The following is a 19,829-nucleotide window of genomic DNA, read 5'->3' as shown; positions in this document are numbered from 1 at the left end:
AAAAAAAAATGCCATTTGGCGGTCAAAAATGATCGTTAGACATATGCACATCGATTATCAAATATTTTATAGAGATTTTAACAATAAGTATAAATTTTGTTCACGTTCCTAGTTCCTATGGGATCCGTACCAATATTTATCCGTTAGACAGTTAAAGCAGTACGAATGCATTAAAAAAAGTTCGAAATTTCCAAAATATTTCAAAATAAAGAAAACATTTTCTTAAAAAAGTCTTTTTTTCCAAGAAAAGTAAATTTTTGTCAAAAATTTATAGTTTCTCAAAAATGTATTTTTTTCAAACTAATTTTTTTTTAAGAATGTTAATCTTTTTAAAAAAAAAATTTAGTACGGGAAGTTGCAGCAATTTGCCTTAAGGCACGATGCCATGCTCCCCACTAGTTTTTAATTGCGATCTGACCATATTATGAGGACATTTAGTAATTGTATTGATACCTTTGTGTATGGTTGGCTTGGAAGGCCAGTGACTCGGCAAGTAAAAATCTCTCTATTTTATGTTACGAGAAAATCTGCATTATTGGGTAAAAAATTATTTCGTAAAAGAATATTGACCAAATATTGGCAAAATGGCCGTATATAGAATAATTACATAGGCTTAAAGAAACGATATGTATTCTCATTAGAATTCAATTTAGAAGAAAATAATAAAAAAATGAGAATCGTAGTCACCATTTCAACAAACTTCGCAAGACATTCCGCTTGTTTTATAATAATGTAATCTAAATATTATGTAATTTATATATTATGTTAATAAGAAATATGCATTAGTATAATTTAATGTGACTGGATATCAAGTCACTATTATTTCACAGCAAAGGCGTCATTGAGTGGCATTATTACTTAAGATAATCTATTATTTATGTTCAAAATTTCCTACGTACGAATATCCATCCCCACGGCGTCGCTAATTCCCAAGTTTGCGAACACTAATAATATATGTCACGTCCATGTTACACTTGGATATGTAGGCACACACTGACACCTACACACTTTATATATGTATATATAGTATACACACTTATGTTACTAGTGATGCATAGCATCGTGCCTTAAAGCAAATTGCTGGAACTTTCCGTACCAAAAAGTAGAATTTTTAAAAAAGCTTCAAATATTTTAGAAAATAGGTTTCTTTTCTAAAAGAGTCGCGTTGCGTAGCTATTTTAGAGACTGATTGAGCTTCGCCGAGGTGGGGATCGAACCTGGGACTCGTTGTGCTAGCCCACGTTTTTAACCGGTTACACCACGGCGGGATATAGTTAAAATATAATTATTTTATAAGTTTCGCAAATTTTAAAATATATTTATATATCCACAACAAATCATCGATTACATAGCCAAGATTGTATCATTTACATAACAGCCATAGAAAATCTGTTATAAAACAATATCAAAAGTCGATTCTAAAAATTTGTATTACCATCTATAAAATAAATTGTTCCGACTGAGATTAAATATATATTAGAAAAACAAGCCAAAATTTACAAAAACACCTATCATAACACAAAATTAAGTAATGAAAAAAACAAAATAATGCTGTCTAAACATATTAAAGACCTCAAACACAATATAGATTTTCATATCCCCACAATATTACATTTCCTGAACACCATCAATTAACATATATCATCAGTATTAAGGAAATTTTGATGATACATATATTATATTCTAAATAAATATTTATTTTATATTTTGAATAAAAATAAAACTAGCTGTAAGTAGAATTCTGTCTTAAGGCAATTAGGGCATCGTGCCTTAAGGCAAATTGCTGGAACTTCCCGTAGCAAAAATTATTATTTTTTTAAAAACGATTAACATTTTTGAAAAAAAATTATTTCAAAAAAATAAGAATTTTGAGAAACTATAAATTGGACAAAAAATTACTTTTTTTGAAAAAAAATTAAAAACAAAATTTAAAAAAAAAATTTAAATTTTTTTTTGAAAAAAAAAAAATGTTTTCTTTATTTTGACATATTTTGGAAGTTCTGAACTTTTTTTCAAAGCAATCGTACTGCTTTAACTGCATAGAGACAAAATATAAAGCGCGTAAGCGCCGCGTCGCTGTCTAACGGGTAAACATTGGTACGGAACCCATAGGAATGTAAACAAAATTTATACTTATTTTTAAAATCTCTATAATCTGATAATTTGATGTGCATATGTCTAATTATCATTTTTGACCGCCAAATGGCATTTTTTTTTACTTTTTTCCTTAGATCTCCGAAACCGCTAGACCTGCCTTTATGAAAATTTTATCAATTCTTCATCTTGTCAATACAAGGAAAATGTTTTTTGAAATATTAAAATCGGACGCTCCGTTCTCATAAAAACTGAGGTACCGTTTTTGGCACTTTTTGCCCCATATCTTCGGAACGGCTAGACCTACCTCCGCCAAAAACTAATCAGCACGTCTCCTTATCAATACGGATCGAATGTTTTTTAAATTATTCAAATTGCTTCATTCGTGTTCCCAAAATCGTCGACGAAAATTTAGGTATGCCAAAATATTCAGAAACCTCTGGAACGTAAAGATATATAAAAATTTTTTTTCGATTTTTTTGCGATTACTATAACTTACCCTACGGGAAGTTAATAAGTAGAGATAGTCTGAAAAACGCTTTTCTGACACAAATAAACAATAAAGCAGTAAAGAAACGACACTAATTATCTGTACACTGAATACAAATATGGTTAAAAAATGAATGAAAAAGAGACGAATACATTTTATAGCCATCACTTTATTCCAGACATTTGTTAAAAAAAATCTTTTATTTCGAACTCTTCCAACAGTAAGTACATATAGAAGCTAATTCGCGCATAAAATAAAAATGTTTTGTTAGGGGTCTATAATCGTATGAGTTGATAGTCACAAAAAAAACTATGTCTTTGCTGTGCGATAAAGCGTTTTACTCTAAATCTACTTCTGTAATCTAACCTCCAAAAGGCACAAATGTCAAATTACATTTTTATCATACGTGCAACTTTTTGCTGTCATTTTGATAACACATTCGTGAAATCTATCTAATATTGATATTTTGATCTTTTGCCTTTTGGAGGTTAGGTTTTATGTCCAAAACGCTTGATCGAATAGCAAAGACAAAGCATCTTGACAGTTTGTGACTACTAACGCATACGATTATAGACCCGTAAAATAACATTTCTATTTTATCCGAAAACAAAAAAAAATCTCACCTAAATGAGAAATTATGCTTTTGAGTGCAATCTAGAGCCTTGGTAAAATTATGACAATTTTTTGCGGTTATTGTGATGAATTTTTACTGATTTTGTTCATTTAAACTTTGAAACCGTAACCATGAATAACATTTCTAGGACAGCATTCAAAAATGCTAACACAATTGCCCCATGATTTTAAGAGATAAAACGTTTTGTTGAACTATGAATTTAAAATTTAAACTAGTGGGACGCATGGCATCGTGCCTCAAGGCAAATTGCTGGAACGTCCCGTACCGTAATTAAACGTTCGAGAAATGAAAATAATCAATAACTGTTTTGAATAATTTCAAATAGATTATTTATTATAAATACCTACTGTAAACTTATAAGAGTTTTATTAGGCGACGAGCGTATTCTACAAGCATTTTTGTGTATGTTTATAAGAAATTTGTTAACTTTTTTTAATTTGATTTTTATTTTATAATTTAGAATTTTTTTCAAAATTTTGAAATTTTTTTTAGAGGTTTGAAATTTTTTTTTTTTTTAAAAAAAAAAGTTTTATCTAATTTTTTTGAAAATTTTAAACCCTCCTTCTCCTTCTCGCCTTCCCAAAAACTTCACCAGTTCTTCATCTTATTACTACAAGTAAAATGTTTTTTGAATTATTAAAATCGGACGCTCCGTTCACTTAAAAGCTGTGTTACCGTTTTTGGCACTTTTTGCCCCGTATCTTCGGAACGGCTAGACCTGCCTTTGCCAAAAACTAATGCACATACATCCATTTTTTCTAAGGTTTGCCAAAATATTCACCTTTGAAATGTAAAGATATATAAAAATGTTCATTTTAGATTTTTTGCGATTACTATATAACTTACCCTACGGGAAAATAAAAAATGTACCAAATTTTGTTGGCAAATAATCTAAATGTGTGTCATCATACAGCTGTTCAACGAAAACACACTCACAGGAAAAGAAAGAAGTTTTTAATTAGTAAAGCCTCAATAACTAAGATTATAATTAAAAATATCAAAAATATAAGTTGAGTTTTAACTATAAATTCGATGGCCTTATGCGGACGAGTTTCTTACATAATTTTTTATCAATATCTTCTCTTAACCTATATAAAAAAATATTATAGAGACTCTTTATTCGCAAAAATATTTTTTCCATTATTCTAAAAATATAATCCCAATGCATTTTGTCCAACTAGCTTATTTTCAGATACCGGAAATTAAGATGTATTATTTTTATTGCTGGTGGCATTTTCTTTATATTTTTTGAAGATGTTTTCGAAGTTAATTTTGTTGAATTGTTTTTAGTAAGAAGCTTCGAATGAATTGAAAGTAAGATTCTTATTGTCTGTGATTATGCCTCAGGCTGTACATTTGTTCTATACCGTCTAACTGTACAATTGTTTCGTAATTTATTTTTGCTTTTTGTATATTCTTCACTTATATGCTCGTGTGAAATGACTTACATCAAGTATAAACTTTTGATAGACTCTACACAGAACACACAACAATTTATTTATTAACTTCCCGAAAGAGAAGTTTTCTCTACGTTTCAAGTCATCCGAATTGAATGAGATTAAATTTGAACTAGTGGGGCCCATGGCATCGTGCCTTAAGGCAAATTGCTGGAACTTCCCGTACCAAAAATTATTTTTTTTTTAAAAACGATTAACATTTTTGAAAAAATTTTACTTTGAAAAGATTTTTGAGAAACTATAAATTTGACAAAATATTACTTTTTTCTGAAAAAAAAAATTATTGAAAAAAATGTTTTTTTTTTATTTTGACATATTTTGGAAATTCTGATTTTTTTTTCAAAGCAATCGTACTGCTTTAACTGCATAGAGACGAAATGTCAAAGCGCGTAAGCGACGCGTCGCCGTTTAACGGATAAACTCTGGTACGGAACCCATAGGAATGTAAACAAAATTTATAGTTATTGTTAAAATCTCTATAAAATATCTGAAAATTTGATGTGCATATGTCTAATGATCATTTTTGACCGCCAAATGGCATTTTTTTTTCTTTCTTTACTTCTTTACATAGAAATTTTGTCTCTATGTAGTTAAAACAGTACGATTGCTTTGAAAAAAAGTTCAGAATTTCCAAAATATGTCAAAATAAAAAAAAAAAAAATTCCCAAAATATTTTTTGGGTCAAAAAAAGTTTGGTCAAAAAAAATTTGGTCAAAAAAATCTTGGTCAAAAAAATTTTTGGTCAAAAAAAATTTGGTCAAAAATAATTTGGTCAAAAAAATTTTGGTCCAAAAAATTTTGGTCAAAAAAAGTTTGGTCAGCAAAATTTTGGTCAAAAAAAATTTGGCCCAAAAAAATTTGGTCAAAAAAATATTGGAAAAAAAAATTGCAAAAAAATATTTTTGGTCAAAAAAATTTTGGTGAAAAAAATTTTGGTCAAAAAATTTTGGCCAAAAAATTTTCGAAAAAAAATTTTTAGCCAAAAAAATGTTGGTCAAAAAAAATTTGGCCCAAAAAATTTTGGGAAAAAAAATTTTGGTCAAAAAAATTTTGGCCCAAAAATTGGTTAAATTGGTTGAAAAAATTCTTGTCAAAAAAAATTTGGCCCAAAAAAAATTGGTCAAAAAAATTTTGGCCCAAAAAAATTTGGTCAAAAAAATTTTGGAAAAAAAACTTTTGGTCAAAAAAATTCTGGTCAAAAAAAATTTGGCCCAAAAAATTTTGGTCAAAAAAATTTTGGCCCAAAAAATTTTGGCCCAAAAAATTTTGGTCAAAAAAATTTTGGCCCAAAAAAATTTGGTAGAAAAAATTTTGGGAAAACAATTTTGGAAAAAAAAACTTTTGGTCAAAAAAATTTTGGTCAAAAAAATTTCGGCCCAAAAAATTTTTGGTCAAAAAAATTCTGGTCAAAAAAAATTTGGCCCAAAAAATTTTGGTCAAAAAAATTTTGGCCTAAAAAATTTTGGTCAAAAAAATTTTGGCCCAAAAATTTTTAGTCAAAAAAATTTTGGTCAAAAAAATTTTTGGTCAAAAAAATTTTGGTCAAAAAAATTTTGACCCAAAAAATAATTATGGTGAAAAAAATTTTGGTCCAAAAAATTTTGAGAAAAAAAATTTTGGTCAAAAAAATTTTGGCCCAAAAAATTTTTGGTCAAAAAAATTTTGGTCAAAAAAAATTTTGGCCCAAAAAATTTTGGTCAAAAAAATTTTTGGTCAAAAAAGTTTTGGTCAAAAAAAGTTTTGGTCCAAAAAGTTTTGATCAAAAAAATTTTGAGAAAGAAAATTTTGAGAAAAAAAATTTTGGTCAAAAAAATTTTGGCCCAAAAAACTTCGGAATATCGAAGTGTCGGAGTATCGGAGTGTCGGAGTATCGGAATGTCGGAGTATCGGAATGTCGGAATATCGAAGTGTCGAACTGTCGGATTATCGGAATGTCGGAGTATTGGAATGTCGGAATATCAAAGTGTCGGAGTATCGGAGTGTCGGAGTATCGAAACGTCGGAGTATCGGAATGTCGGAATATCGAAGTGCCGAAATGTCGGATTATCGGAACGTCGGATTATCGGACTGTCGGATTATCGGAATGTCGGAGTATCGAAATGTCAAAATATCGAAGTGTCGGAGTATCGGAGTGTTGGAGTATCGGAATGTCGGATTATCGGAATGTCGGAGTATCGGAATCTCGGTATATCAAAGTGTCGAAATGTCGGATTATCGGAATGTCGGATTATCGGAATGTCGGATTATCGGAATGTCGGATTATCAGAATGTCGGATTATCGGAATGTCGGATTATCGGAATGTCGGATTATCGGAATGTAGGAGTATCGGAATGTCGAAATATCGGATTATCGGAATATGGGATTATCGGAATGTCGGAGTATCGGAATGTCGGAGTATCGGAATGTCGGAGTATCGGAATGTCGGAGTATCGGAATGACGGAATATCGAAGTGTCGAAATGTCGGATTATCGGAATGTCGGATTATCGGAATGTCGGAGTATCGGAATGTCGGAGTATCGGAATGTCGGAGTATCGGAGTGTCAGAGTATCGGAATGTCGGAGTATCGGAATATCGGAGTATCGAAGTGTCGGAGTATCGGAGTATCGAAATGTCTTAGTATCGGAGTATCGGAGTGTCGGAGTATCGAGTGTCAGAGTGTCGGAATATCGGAATATCTGAAAAAAAGTTTTTGGTAAAAAAATATTTGGTCAAAAAAATTTTAGTCAGAAAAATTTTGGTCAAAAAAAATTGGGTCCAAAAAATTTTGGTCAAAAAAATTTTTGGTCAAAAAAATTTTAGTCAAAAAAAAATTGGTCAAAAAAATTTGGTCAAAAAAATTTGGTCAAAAAAATCGGAATATCGGAATGTCGGAATATCGGAATGTCGGAATATCGGAATATCTGAAAAAAAGTTTTTGGTCAAAAAAAATTTGGTCAAAAAAATTTTAATCAGAAAAATTTTGGTCAAAAAAATTTTGGCCCAAAAAAGTTTTGGTCAAAAAAACTTTGGACAAAAAAAATTTGGTCAAAAAAATCTTGGTCAGAAAAATTTTTGGTCAAAAAAAATTTGGTCAAAAAAATTTTGGTCCAAAAAATTTTGGCCAAAAAAATTTTGGTCAAAAAAATTTTTGGTCAAAAAAATTTTTGGCCAAAAAAAAATTTGGTCAAAAAAATTTTGGTCAAAAAAATTTCGGCCCAAAAAATTTTGGTCAAAAAAATTCTGGTCAAAAAAAATTTGGCCCAAAAAATTTTGGTCAAAAAAATTTTGGCCTAAAAAATTTTGGTCAAAAAAATTTTGGCCCAAAAAATTTTTAGTCAAAAAAATTTTGGTCAAAAAAATTTTTGGTCAAAAAAATTTTGGTCAAAAAAATTTTGACCCAAAAAATAATTATGGTGAAAAAAATTTTGGTCCAAAAAATTTTGAGAAAAAAAATTTTGAGAAAGAAAATTTTGAGAAAAAAAATTTTGGTCAAAAAAATTTTGGCCCAAAAAACTTCGGAATATCGAAGTGTCGGAGTATCGGAGTGTCGGAGTATCGGAATGTCAGAGTATCGGAATGTCGGAATATCGAAGTGTCGAACTGTCGGATTATCGGAATGTCGGAGTATTGGAATGTCGGAATATCAAAGTGTCGGAGTATCGGAGTGTCGGAGTATCGGAATGTCGGAGTATCGAAACGTCGGAGTATCGGAATGTCGGAATATCGAAGTGCCGAAATGTCGGATTATCGGAACGTCGGATTATCGGACTGTCGGATTATCGGAATGTCGGAGTATCGAAATGTCAAAATATCGAAGTGTCGGAGTATCGGAGTGTTGGAGTATCGGAATGTCGGATTATCGGAATGTCGGAGTATCGGAATCTCGGTATATCAAAGTGTCGAAATGTCGGATTATCGGAATGTCGGATTATCGGAATGTCGGATTATCGGAATGTCGGATTATCAGAATGTCGGATTATCGGAATGTCGGATTATCGGAATGTCGGATTATCGGAATGTAGGAGTATCGGAATGTCGAAATATCGGATTATCGGAATATGGGATTATCGGAATGTCGGAGTATCGGAATGTCGGAGTATCGGAATGTCGGAGTATCGGAATGACGGAATATCGAAGTGTCGAAATGTCGGATTATCGGAATGTCGGATTATCGGAATGTCGGAGTATCGGAATGTCGGAGTATCGGAATGTCGGAGTATCGGAGTGTCAGAGTATCGGAATGTCGGAGTATCGGAATATCGGAGTATCGAAGTGTCGGAGTATCGGAGTATCGAAATGTCTTAGTATCGGAGTATCGGAGTGTCGGAGTATCGAGTGTCAGAGTGTCGGAATATCGGAATATCTGAAAAAAAGTTTTTGGTAAAAAAATATTTGGTCAAAAAAATTTTAGTCAGAAAAATTTTGGTCAAAAAAAATTGGGTCCAAAAAATTTTGGTCAAAAAAATTTTTGGTCAAAAAAATTTTAGTCCAAAAAATTTTGGTCAAAAAAATTGGTCAAAAAAATTTGGTCAAAAAAATCGGAATATCGGAATGTCGGAATATCGGAATATCTGAAAAAAAGTTTTTGGTCAAAAAAAATTTGGTCAAAAAAATTTTAATCAGAAAAATTTTGGTCAAAAAAATTTTGGCCCAAAAAAGTTTTGGTCAAAAAAACTTTGGACAAAAAAAATTTGGTCAAAAAAATCTTGGTCAGAAAAATTTTTGGTCAAAAAAAATTTGGTCAAAAAAATTTTGGTCCAAAAAATTTTGGCCAAAAAAATTTTTGGTCAAAAAAATTTTTGGCCAAAAAAAAATTTCGTCCAAAAAATTTTTGGTCAAAAAAATTCTTGTCAAAAAAAATTTTGATCAAAAAAATTTTGGACCAAAAAATTTTGGGAAAAAAATTATTAGTCAAAAAAATTTTGGTCAAAAAAAATTTGGTCCAAAAAATTTTGGTCAAAAAAATTTTGGCCCAAAAAAATTTGGTCAAAAAAATTTTGGGAAAAAAATTTTGGAAAAAAAACTTTTGGTCAAAAAAATTTTGGTCAAAAAAATTTTGGCCCAAAAAACTTCGGAATATCGAAGTGTCGGAGTATCGGAGTGTCGGAGTATCGGAATGTCGGAGTATCGGAATGTCGGAATATCGAAGTGTCGAACTGTCGGATTATCGGAATGTCGGAGTATTGGAATGTCGGAATATCAAAGTGTCGGAGTATCGGAGTGTCGGAGTATCGGAATGTCGGAGTATCGAAACGTCGGAGTATCGGAATGTCGGAATATCGAAGTGCCGAAATGTCGGATTTTCGGAACGTCGGATTATCGGACTGTCGGATTATCGGAATGTCGGAGTATCGAAATGTCAAAATATCGAAGTGTCGGAGTATCGGAGTGTTGGAGTATCGGAATGTCGGATTATCGGAATGTCGGAGTATCGGAATCTCGGTATATCAAAGTGTCGAAATGTCGGATTATCGGAATGTCGGATTATCGGAATGTCGGATTATCGGAATGTCGGATTATCAGAATGTCGGATTATCGGAATGTCGGATTATCGGAATGTCGGATTATCGGAATGTAGGAGTATCGGAATGTCGAAATATCGGATTATCGGAATATGGGATTATCGGAATGTCGGAGTATCGGAATGTCGGAGTATCGGAATGTCGGAGTATCGGAATGTCGGAGTATCGGAATGTCGGAGTATCGGAATGTCGGAATATCGAAGTGTCGAAATGTCGGATTATCGGAATGTCGGATTATCGGAATGTCGGAGTATCGGAATGTCGGAGTATCGGAGTGTCAGAGTATCGGAATGTCGGAGTATCGGAATATCGGAGTATTGGAATGTCGGAATATCGAAGTGTCGGAGTATCGGAGTATCGAAATGTCTTAGTATCGGAGTATCGGAGTGTCGGAGTATCGAGTGTCAGAGTGTCGGAATATCGGAATATCTGAAAAAAAGTTTTTGGTAAAAAAATATTTGGTCAAAAAAATTTTAGTCAGAAAAATTTTGGTCAAAAAAAATTGGGTCCAAAAAATTTTGGTCAAAAAAATTTTTGGTCAAAAAAATTTTAGTCCAAAAAATTTTGGTCAAAAAAAAATTGGTCAAAAAAATTTGGTCAAAAAAATCGGAATATCGGAATGTCGGAATATCGGAATGTCGGAATATCGGAATATCTGAAAAAAAGTTTTTGGTCAAAAAAAATTTGGCCAAAAAAATTTTAATCAGAAAAATTTTGGTCAAAAAAATTTTGGCCCAAAAAAGTTTTGGTCAAAAAAACTTTGGACAAAAAAAATTTGGTCAAAAAAATCTTGGTCAGAAAAATTTTTGGTCAAAAAAAATTTGGTCAAAAAAATTTTGGTCCAAAAAATTTTGGCCAAAAAAATTTTGGTCAAAAAAATTTTTGGTCAAAAAAATTTTTGGCCAAAAAAAAATTTGGTCCAAAAAATTTTTGGTCAAAAAAATTCTTGTCAAAAAAAATTTTGATCAAAAAAATTTTGGACCAAAAAATTTTGGGAAAAAAATTATTAGTCAAAAAAATTTTGGTCAAAAAAAATTTGGTCCAAAAAATTTTGGTCAAAAAAATTTTGGCCCAAAAAAATTTGGTCAAAAAAATTTTGGGAAAAAAATTTTGGAAAAAAAACTTTTGGTCAAAAAAATTTTGGTCAAAAAAATTTTGGTCAAAAAAAATTTGGTCAAAAAAATTTTGGCCAAAAAATTTTTGGTAAAAAAAATTCTGGTCAAAAAAAATTTGGCCCAAAAAAATTTTTCTTCAAAAAAATTTTGGCCTAAAAAATTTTTAGTCAAAAAAAATTTTGGTCAAAAAAATTTTGGTCAAAAAAATTTTGGCCCAAAAAATTATGGTCAAAAAAATTTTGGCCCAAAAAATTTTTGATCAAAAAAATTTTTGGTCAAAAAATTTTGGTCAAAAAAGTTTTAAGAAAAAAAATTTGGTCAAAAAAAATTTTGAACAATTTTTTTTCCTAAAATTTTTTTCCAAAAAATTTTTTTTCTCAAATTTCTTTCCCAAATTTTTTTCCAAAAATTTTTTGAACAATTTTTTTTCCCAAAAAATTTTTTTTCCAAAAATTTTTTCCCCAAAAATTTTTTGTCAATTAATAATTCAATTCATTTTGGTAGGTGGGTGGAGGGAAAACTGCCACTTTATGCACATTTAGATCCGTATCTCCGAAACGGCTAGACCTACCTTTATCACTACTAATCACTAATTCTCCCTGGCATTACGAATTGAATATTTTTTCGATCATTCAAATCGGATGACCCGTTCCCTCGAAAACCCCATTCATATTTTCTGCATTCTTTACTCCGTATCTCCAAAACAGCTGGACCTGCCTTTGCCAAAAACTAATCAGCACATCTCCCTATCAATAGGAATCGAATGGTTTTTGAAACATCCAAATCGGTTGATCCGTGAGACTGAAATCGTCAACAAAAAAATATGTGTCCGCGCACACACACACATTCATATTTTCTGTGAGGGAAAAACCATGGACTATATATAATCTGATTTTTTGGAAAAAATATTTTGGAGAAAAACCATGGGTACAATTCTTGATTTTTTGGGAAAAAAATTTGGAGAAAAATCATGGACTATATATAGTTTTTGATTTTTTGGGAAAAAATTAAGAAAGTAAATTTTACGGAAAAATTTTGGAGTTAAAAATTTACCAAAAATCAAAGTAAATATTTTTTTCGAAAAAATTTTTTCCCAATTTTTTTTCTAAATTTTTTTCCCCAAAATTTTTTTCTCAAAAAATCAAAGACCATGTTTTCCCAAAATTTTTGTCCAAAACTCTCCCCAAATAATCAAAGACTATAGTCCATTAAAAATATTTTTTTGAAAAATATCATTGACAAAAAAGTTATTGATAAAAAACTTTTCGGCAACACCGTCGAGCATTCAATTTGGTTAATTCAAAACATACACATTTTATTTGTATTGACGAAATAAAGAACTTATTGAATGTTTGAAAAGACATGTCAAGCGGTTTTGTTTGATCATTAGATATATGCACACCAAATCATCAGATATTTTATAAAGATTTCAATAATAAATACAAATTTTGTTTATATTTCTATGGATTCCGTACCAATGTTTATCCGTCTCTAAAACAGCTAAGTAGCGCTATTGCAAACTTCGTCGATATTAGCTTTTTGGGTCTAATTCAAGATGCGCTTGGAAAGCAAATTGTAAAAATGACAAAACAAGATTAACTATAAATGTATTAATTTTGCTTTTTAATAATAAGTACAAATTTTGTTTACATTTCCATGGGTTCCACACCACAGACAGCGACGCGGCGCTTCGATATGTCGTCTCTAAAGCAGCTACGCAGCGCGATTAACCTTGAAAAAAAAATTATAATTTCAAAAAAAATAAAATTAAATCAAATTTTTCAAAAATTACAAGTCTCAATAATCGATTTTTTTCAAGATTTTCAAAAAAATTTTAAAGCTTCTTTAAAAAGTTTATTTCTGGTACAAAGAGTTCCAGCAACCTGGCTTAAGGCACGATGCCATGCGCCGTTTATTATTATTAACGGTAAATATACCAATACGCAATATACTTGAATATTACTTTCTTATATTGTAGTATATCCATGTACACGTGTATTAATATTATTCATTTCTAACAATGTTGCTTACAACGATTTATTAAAATACCACACCAACTGCACAAAATATTCTATTGAGATTTCCTAGAAATTCTTGTTACATTGTATTACTCACATATCTGCACTCAAAGTAGTGGTCATAAAACTGTATTACATGTAAAGTCTTTGTTCGTCAATACTGATTAGCACTTCAAGATATTATATAACAATATAAATAACTATAAAAAAAGATTAACTATAAATTTAGTAATTTTGCTTTTTAAAAATAAGCTTCCAAGTTTTCTAATAACAATCATTTGAAACAGAAATGTCATTAAATAATTTATTTTTATATAATTGTACAATTAAAATTGAATATACGCCATAATTTGGTCAATAAATATTATTTTTAGAAGAACATTGTATACAAAATAGTAAAAAATGGCTAAAAAGATTTCTATTAATATAAATATAAAAAAACTATTTAAGCACATGATTTCTATATAACTTCCCTACATTATATATATACAGTATTTTATAAATATATATGTGCTAAATACACAATATGTAAAATAATTAAAATATATACACAAGAATAAACTATACATTTCTTAAATGGCAAGCCTTCTTCATTAGGGCCTCAGTACTGTCATTGTTATCATACCCAGCACAAATGAGAGGATGAGTTTTATACTAACACTTAGCTTTACAGCAGGTAGAAAAAAATTGACTGTTTCAGAACTGACATCAGTTGGAAGAAATAAGCCAAATATGCATAAGAGGCCAATGCATGCCACTAGCCAACTCGGCTGCTTTGGTCTGAAGTAATAATTACATTGAAAGTAGACAATGTTATATTTTTATTTAAATATGTGTGTGCAGTGTAGTATTAAAATACAAACAGATTAAAATCAAATATTTATAGATAAATATGTTGATTAAATAAAATAATTTTAAACAGGCATCCATCCAGATAATGAAATAGAAAGAAAACTAAAATATGTTTCTTAAAATAATTTTAGTACATCCATATGCTTCGAGTGTGAATTTCGCTCTTACTAAAAAAAAATGACATAAGAAAAATCTGAGGCATTATTGAAAATATTATTTTAGCTTATTTCTTTTTCGAATTACTTATTCAAAACATGGTTGTTGTGAAATAATATTTTCATTGATCATGTTTTTATTTGTGTTTGTGTCTTGATAACTTGTGTAGTATAATCTTGTATCTTATTTCATTTCATTCTTAGACTAAATATTTTTATGTTAGCTTCACTAATGTGTAATTTTTCAACTCCAGTTTTTACTTATTTTAAGATAAATTTACATATTTTTCTTATGTCATTTTTTGTAGTTTTGTTGCACTGAGGAATAGTCAAATTGGGATTTGAGTCATATGAATCTATTGAAATTATTTTAAGAAACATATTTTAGTTTTTTTTATTTCATTATCTGGATGGATACCTGCTATACATTATTTTATTTAATCAATAGACACACATATACACTACAATATATATATATATATATATATATATATATATATATGTAGAGCTTCGAACAAAGAATCCAAAAAAGAAATTAAAAAAAAACTTTTTTTTTAAAAAAAACATTTTTTTATTTATTTACTGTCGACGTTTCGGAACTAGGTACGTTTCATCTTCAGGACATCTGTCAAGAAACATGATCTTGATAAGAATTAAGCAAACAGTATGTTTAAGAAAAGTATAAGATAATTTTTTAAATTAATAAAATAGTTGAAAAAATAATGTCAGAAAGAAATATTAAAATATAATCAAAATGAAAATGATAAAAATAAATGAGTGGATTATATAATAAAAATATTCAAAATGTTAAAAATTGGAGAGTTTTAGAAAGTTTCAAGAAAAGGTTAGTGAAAAAAGAACATAATTGCCTGTATGATTGAATATACACTAACACCTTTTCACTAAAAAATATTTCATCAAAAAAAAAAAATTAAAATATAAATTTCTGTTCAGATAAATTTTTTAATCAAAATTTCTTTAAATTATGTCTTTTTTGAGTTTGTTATTTAAGACAAAAAGTATTATTCTCTCAATGTCATGACACGACTATTTGTAACAGACTGATTATTGCATTCAAGGATTTTTGAACACTTGCCACTTGAAAAGTGTGTGCATGTTGTTAATCCACTCATTTATTTTTATAATTTTCATTTTGATTATATTGTTATATTTCTGTACATTATTTTTTCAACAATTTTATTAATTTAAAGAATCCATCATCTTATACTTTTCTTAAACCTATTGTTTGCTTAAATCTTATCAAGATCATGTTTCTTGACAGATGTCCTGAATATAGAACGTACCTAGTTCCAAAACGTCAACAGTAAATAAAGAAATCGTTTTTTAAAAAAAAATGTTTTTTTATTACTTTTTGGATTCTACAAAATACTTAGAAATCCAAGACTCTACCATATAATATATATATATATATATATATATATATATATATATATATTGTATGATTCTGAATTTGATGTTGACATATGTATTAACAAAGTCTAGTAAACAAGCATAACATCAATAAAAAACATGAATTTTTTTCAAAAATTTATTTTAAATCCATACGTTTTGGCTATAATCCTAGCCTTCATTCAGTGGAAACTAAAAATAAAATTAAAAACTAAAACAATTGAATTGGAGTGAAAAAAAAAAATAGTAAATAGTACTAACAATTTGTTAATCTTAGTGTTAAATTGGAAAATTTTAATAATCCATGGTATCAGGATATGGTAATGCACTACACTATGTATTATGAACATTAACTTGAAATTACACAATATTTTCACAAAATACTAATTTTAAAAAATCACAAATGGATAGTGTGTTATTCGTAGACTGATTGAAGATGGTGTAACTGATATAATTTCAAGTTAATGTTTATAATACATAGTGTAGTGCATTACCATATCCTGATACCATGGATTATTAAAATTTTCCAATTTAACACTAAGATTAACAAATTGTAAGTACTATTTACTATTTTATTTTATTTTTTTTTCACTCCAATTCAATTGTTTTAGTTTTTAATTTTATTTTTAGTTTTCACTGAATGAAGGCTAGGATTATAGCCAAAACGTATGGATTTAAAATAAATTTTTGAAAGAAATTCATGTTTTCTATTGATGTTATGCCAGATTATTAGACTTTGTTAATATATATATATATATATATATATATATATATATATATATATAGATATATATACACCTAAGTCTGTTTTTACACGGTAGATTGGTTCCAGAAAAAGCCGTGTAAAAAAAAAACGTGTAAAAAAATACATTGATCTTATACAAAAATGGGTGATTTGTTTCTAATCTCTAAAATCTATTAAAATTAGTGAAAAACAAGAATTTTTAGGGAATTTCCCTAAAATAAGTGCTATTCACATTTGCTTTGACCAGTAAAAATTGTTTGTACCCGCTAAAGGGAAATTCACTTAAATCTTTAAGCTAATGTTTGCAAACTATCGATACTATCGATGGTTTCAGACTTTTTTCTTTCATAAATACTTTTTTGTGATATGAACATTAAATTTGACAAAAAAAAAATTTAAGTACATAAAATTTCAAATCGTGCTAAATGGAATAAAATCGTGTAAAAAAATTAAAAATATTCAATTTTCAAACCGTGTTATATCAAAACCGTGTGCAAAAGGACTGTGTAAAAACAGACTTAGGTGTATATATACATATATATTAACGATCTGATTTATGGGTTCAGTTCGAATGGTAAAGCATAAAATCAATAAACGAGTAAAAAATATTATATAAAAGTTTGTTTAAAATCTAAATGTTAAGAGCCTTCAAGTCCTCTCCATCATTCTGAGCCAAAAATACTAATAAGCTTGATATTTTAAGGTTGATTAATGCAGTAATTCAGTATATAACAAAACAAGAAAAATTACAAGTAAATACTTGTAATAATACAAAAAAATATATTTTTATATTTAAAACAGAAAATATATATACGAGTTTGTTCTGAGTCTATAAGTGATCGAACAAATACATTTTATACATTTTTCATACATTTTCATTGTTATAAACATAACAGAGAAAATGTATGATTTGTTCGTTCACTTATAGACAAACTCAGAACAAACTCATATATATATTTTTTGTTTTAAATATAAAAATATATTTTTTTGTATCATTTATATGAAAATATTTAAACATACTCACTCAAAAAAAAAATCTATTTTCATGAAATAAAAATTTAAACATACATGTGCTGATGTTGAGAAATTTCTAGTGGTATTTCTGGAGCATTGTTTTGAGTAAGATATGCTAAGTTTTTATGAGATTCTCCTAATACACTCTGTTCTTCTTCAAAACCGTTCACAAGTTCTACCCTAAGATCACGCTTACCTAAAACCTGCAATTAAATTTTAATTTTGATTAATCTGTTCACAGTCTGATAACAATAATTGAGGTATATTACTTTTTTAGTTAATTTATCTCTCATCAGCACACGAAATCTGTCTTTTGCAAAGCTATTACCAGCATTGGGACATAAATGGCGCACAGTAATATCCACAATAGATTGTGGAGCAATACTTCCTTCTGGATCTATAACAGTGTATTTCGTAGGAGCTGTGCTTTTTACTGCAAATGTAAAAACATGATTAAATTGTTTACAAATTTATTTGAATACATATAATTAACTTCCCGTAGGGTAAGTTATAGTAATCGCAAAAAAATCGAAAATGAAAATTTTTGCATTTCTCGACGTTTCAAAACCTTCTGAACATTTTGGCATACCTTAGAAAAAATGGATGTATGTGTGTGTGTGTGTGTGTGTATGTATGTATGTATGTATGTATGTATGTATGTATGTGTGTGTATGTATGTGCGGATACAAATTTTCGTCGACGATTTCGGGAACACGGATCAACCGATTTGAATAATTCAAAAAACATTCGATTCGTATTGATAAGGAGACGTGCTGATTAGTTTTTGGCAAAGGCAGGTCTAGCCGTTCCGAAGATACGGGGCAAAAAGTGACAAGAACGGTACCTCCGTTTTTAAGAGAACGGAGCGTCCGATTTGAATAATTTAAAAAACATTTTACTTGTATTGACAAGATGTAGAATTGATCAAATTTTCATGGAGGTAGGTCTAGCGGTTTCGGAGATCTAATGAAAAAAGTAAAAAATAATGCCGTTCGGCGGTTAAAAATTATCATTAGACATATGCACATCAAATTATCAGATATTTTATAGAGATTTTGACAATAAGTATATTTTTTTTTTACATTTTTATGGGTTCCGTACCAATGCTTATGCGTTAGACGGCGGCGCGGCACATGCGCGCTTTGACATTTCGTCTCTAAGCAGTTCAAGCAGTGCGATTGCTTTGAAAAAAAGTTCAGAATTTCCAAAATATGTCAAAATAAAGAAAACATTTTTTTCAAAAAAATTTTTTGTATCCAAAAAAAAAATTTTTTTTCAAAAAAAAAGATTTTTTTTCATATAAATTTTTTTTTCCCAAAAAAATGTTAATCGTTTTTAAAAAAATAATAATTTTTGGTACGGGAAGTTCCAGCAATTTGCCTTATGGCACGATGCCCTAATTGCCTTAAGACAGAATTCCACTTACAGCTAGTTTAATATTAAATAATACTACACATAGAATACAAGAGCATATGGTGATAGTTGTACATTGCAATAATATAAATTAAAATATGTTTTTACCTATAAATTCCACTGGCACTTCATATGGGTTATAGAGAGATAAAATTTGTTTGTGAGTTTGTCTACTTTTGGTATAAAATGTTAAAGCTGTTGGAAACACAAAAACTGGTACTCTTGCATTTTCTTCCATTACTAGAATATTAAATACGATTAACTGCAGAAAACAATGCAAACGGAAACTATCAATTTACTTTTTCCTTGTTATGAACATGCTCAATATATTATTATAAAAAACTAAAAAGTAAAAATTTGTAATGTATCTTCACAATCACGTATTCACATATTTGAATATAGAATTTTAGCTAAATAAATAAATAAATAAATAATTTTCTTAATTAAAATTTGTTATAAAATTGTCAGCATGACAAACGATTTGACAGATAGCCATGACAGCTCCAAAATATGAAATGTCAAATCTGACGTCTAATGCGCTTAAGACTGTAGCGACCTGGCAACCCACAACGCACATCAATTTGACAGTTAAACATTATCTTTGGCTCATCATGTTGGCAGCACTGCGCGAGGACCAAAGTGCAGCTTAGATAAATATGAGTTATAAGTTAAGTTACTCTATCATAAATTACAATACTTTTCCCTTTCATTTTCAATACTCAAAAATTATGTACATTTTATTTATTTTTTTTATTAACTCTTTTATTTACAACTGTCCAGTAAAGGACATTTAGTAAATTTAATGAATTTACAATAGTCCGCCGAGATGTACATTTTATAACATAGTGTTGTTACTATTTCATTATAAACTAGTTGGTATTGGTATTTTGCCTTGAGACAAGTTACACGAACTTCCCGAAATGTATAA

The 19,829-nt window shown here is 29.1% G+C and overlaps 1 protein-coding gene across 2 annotated transcripts; it reads right to left on the bottom strand.

Annotated features, from left to right (window-relative positions):
• Positions 1 to 13,685: 13,685 nt before the first annotated feature.
• Positions 13,686 to 19,394, bottom strand: LOC113378069 (motile sperm domain-containing protein 1-like). Of its 2 annotated transcripts, XM_026618579.1 has the most exons (5): positions 19,201 to 19,394; positions 19,010 to 19,141; positions 17,758 to 17,921; positions 17,543 to 17,691; positions 13,687 to 14,092 (listed from the first exon to the last, which is right to left on the bottom strand). In XM_026618579.1, exons 2-5 carry the CDS (start codon positions 19,137 to 19,139, stop codon positions 13,906 to 13,908), a joined length of 630 nt encoding a protein of 209 aa, XP_026474364.1. In that variant the 5' UTR covers positions 19,140 to 19,141; positions 19,201 to 19,394; the 3' UTR covers positions 13,687 to 13,905. The 2 variants fall into 2 exon arrangements, with proteins under 2 accessions (XP_026474366.1, XP_026474364.1); XM_026618581.1 differs by having other exon boundaries at positions 13,686 to 14,092; positions 19,010 to 19,394.
• Between the last annotated feature and the right edge of the window lie 435 nt (positions 19,395 to 19,829).

Source organism: Ctenocephalides felis, unplaced genomic scaffold, assembly GCF_003426905.1.
Source record: "Ctenocephalides felis isolate EL2017-DRISC unplaced genomic scaffold, ASM342690v1 CF-g0.4_SCAFFOLD_01886, whole genome shotgun sequence".
Taxonomy (NCBI): Eukaryota; Metazoa; Arthropoda; class Insecta; order Siphonaptera; family Pulicidae; genus Ctenocephalides; species Ctenocephalides felis.
Note: the sequence above shows the minus strand (reverse complement) of the source record. Positions and strands in the feature narration are given on the sequence as shown.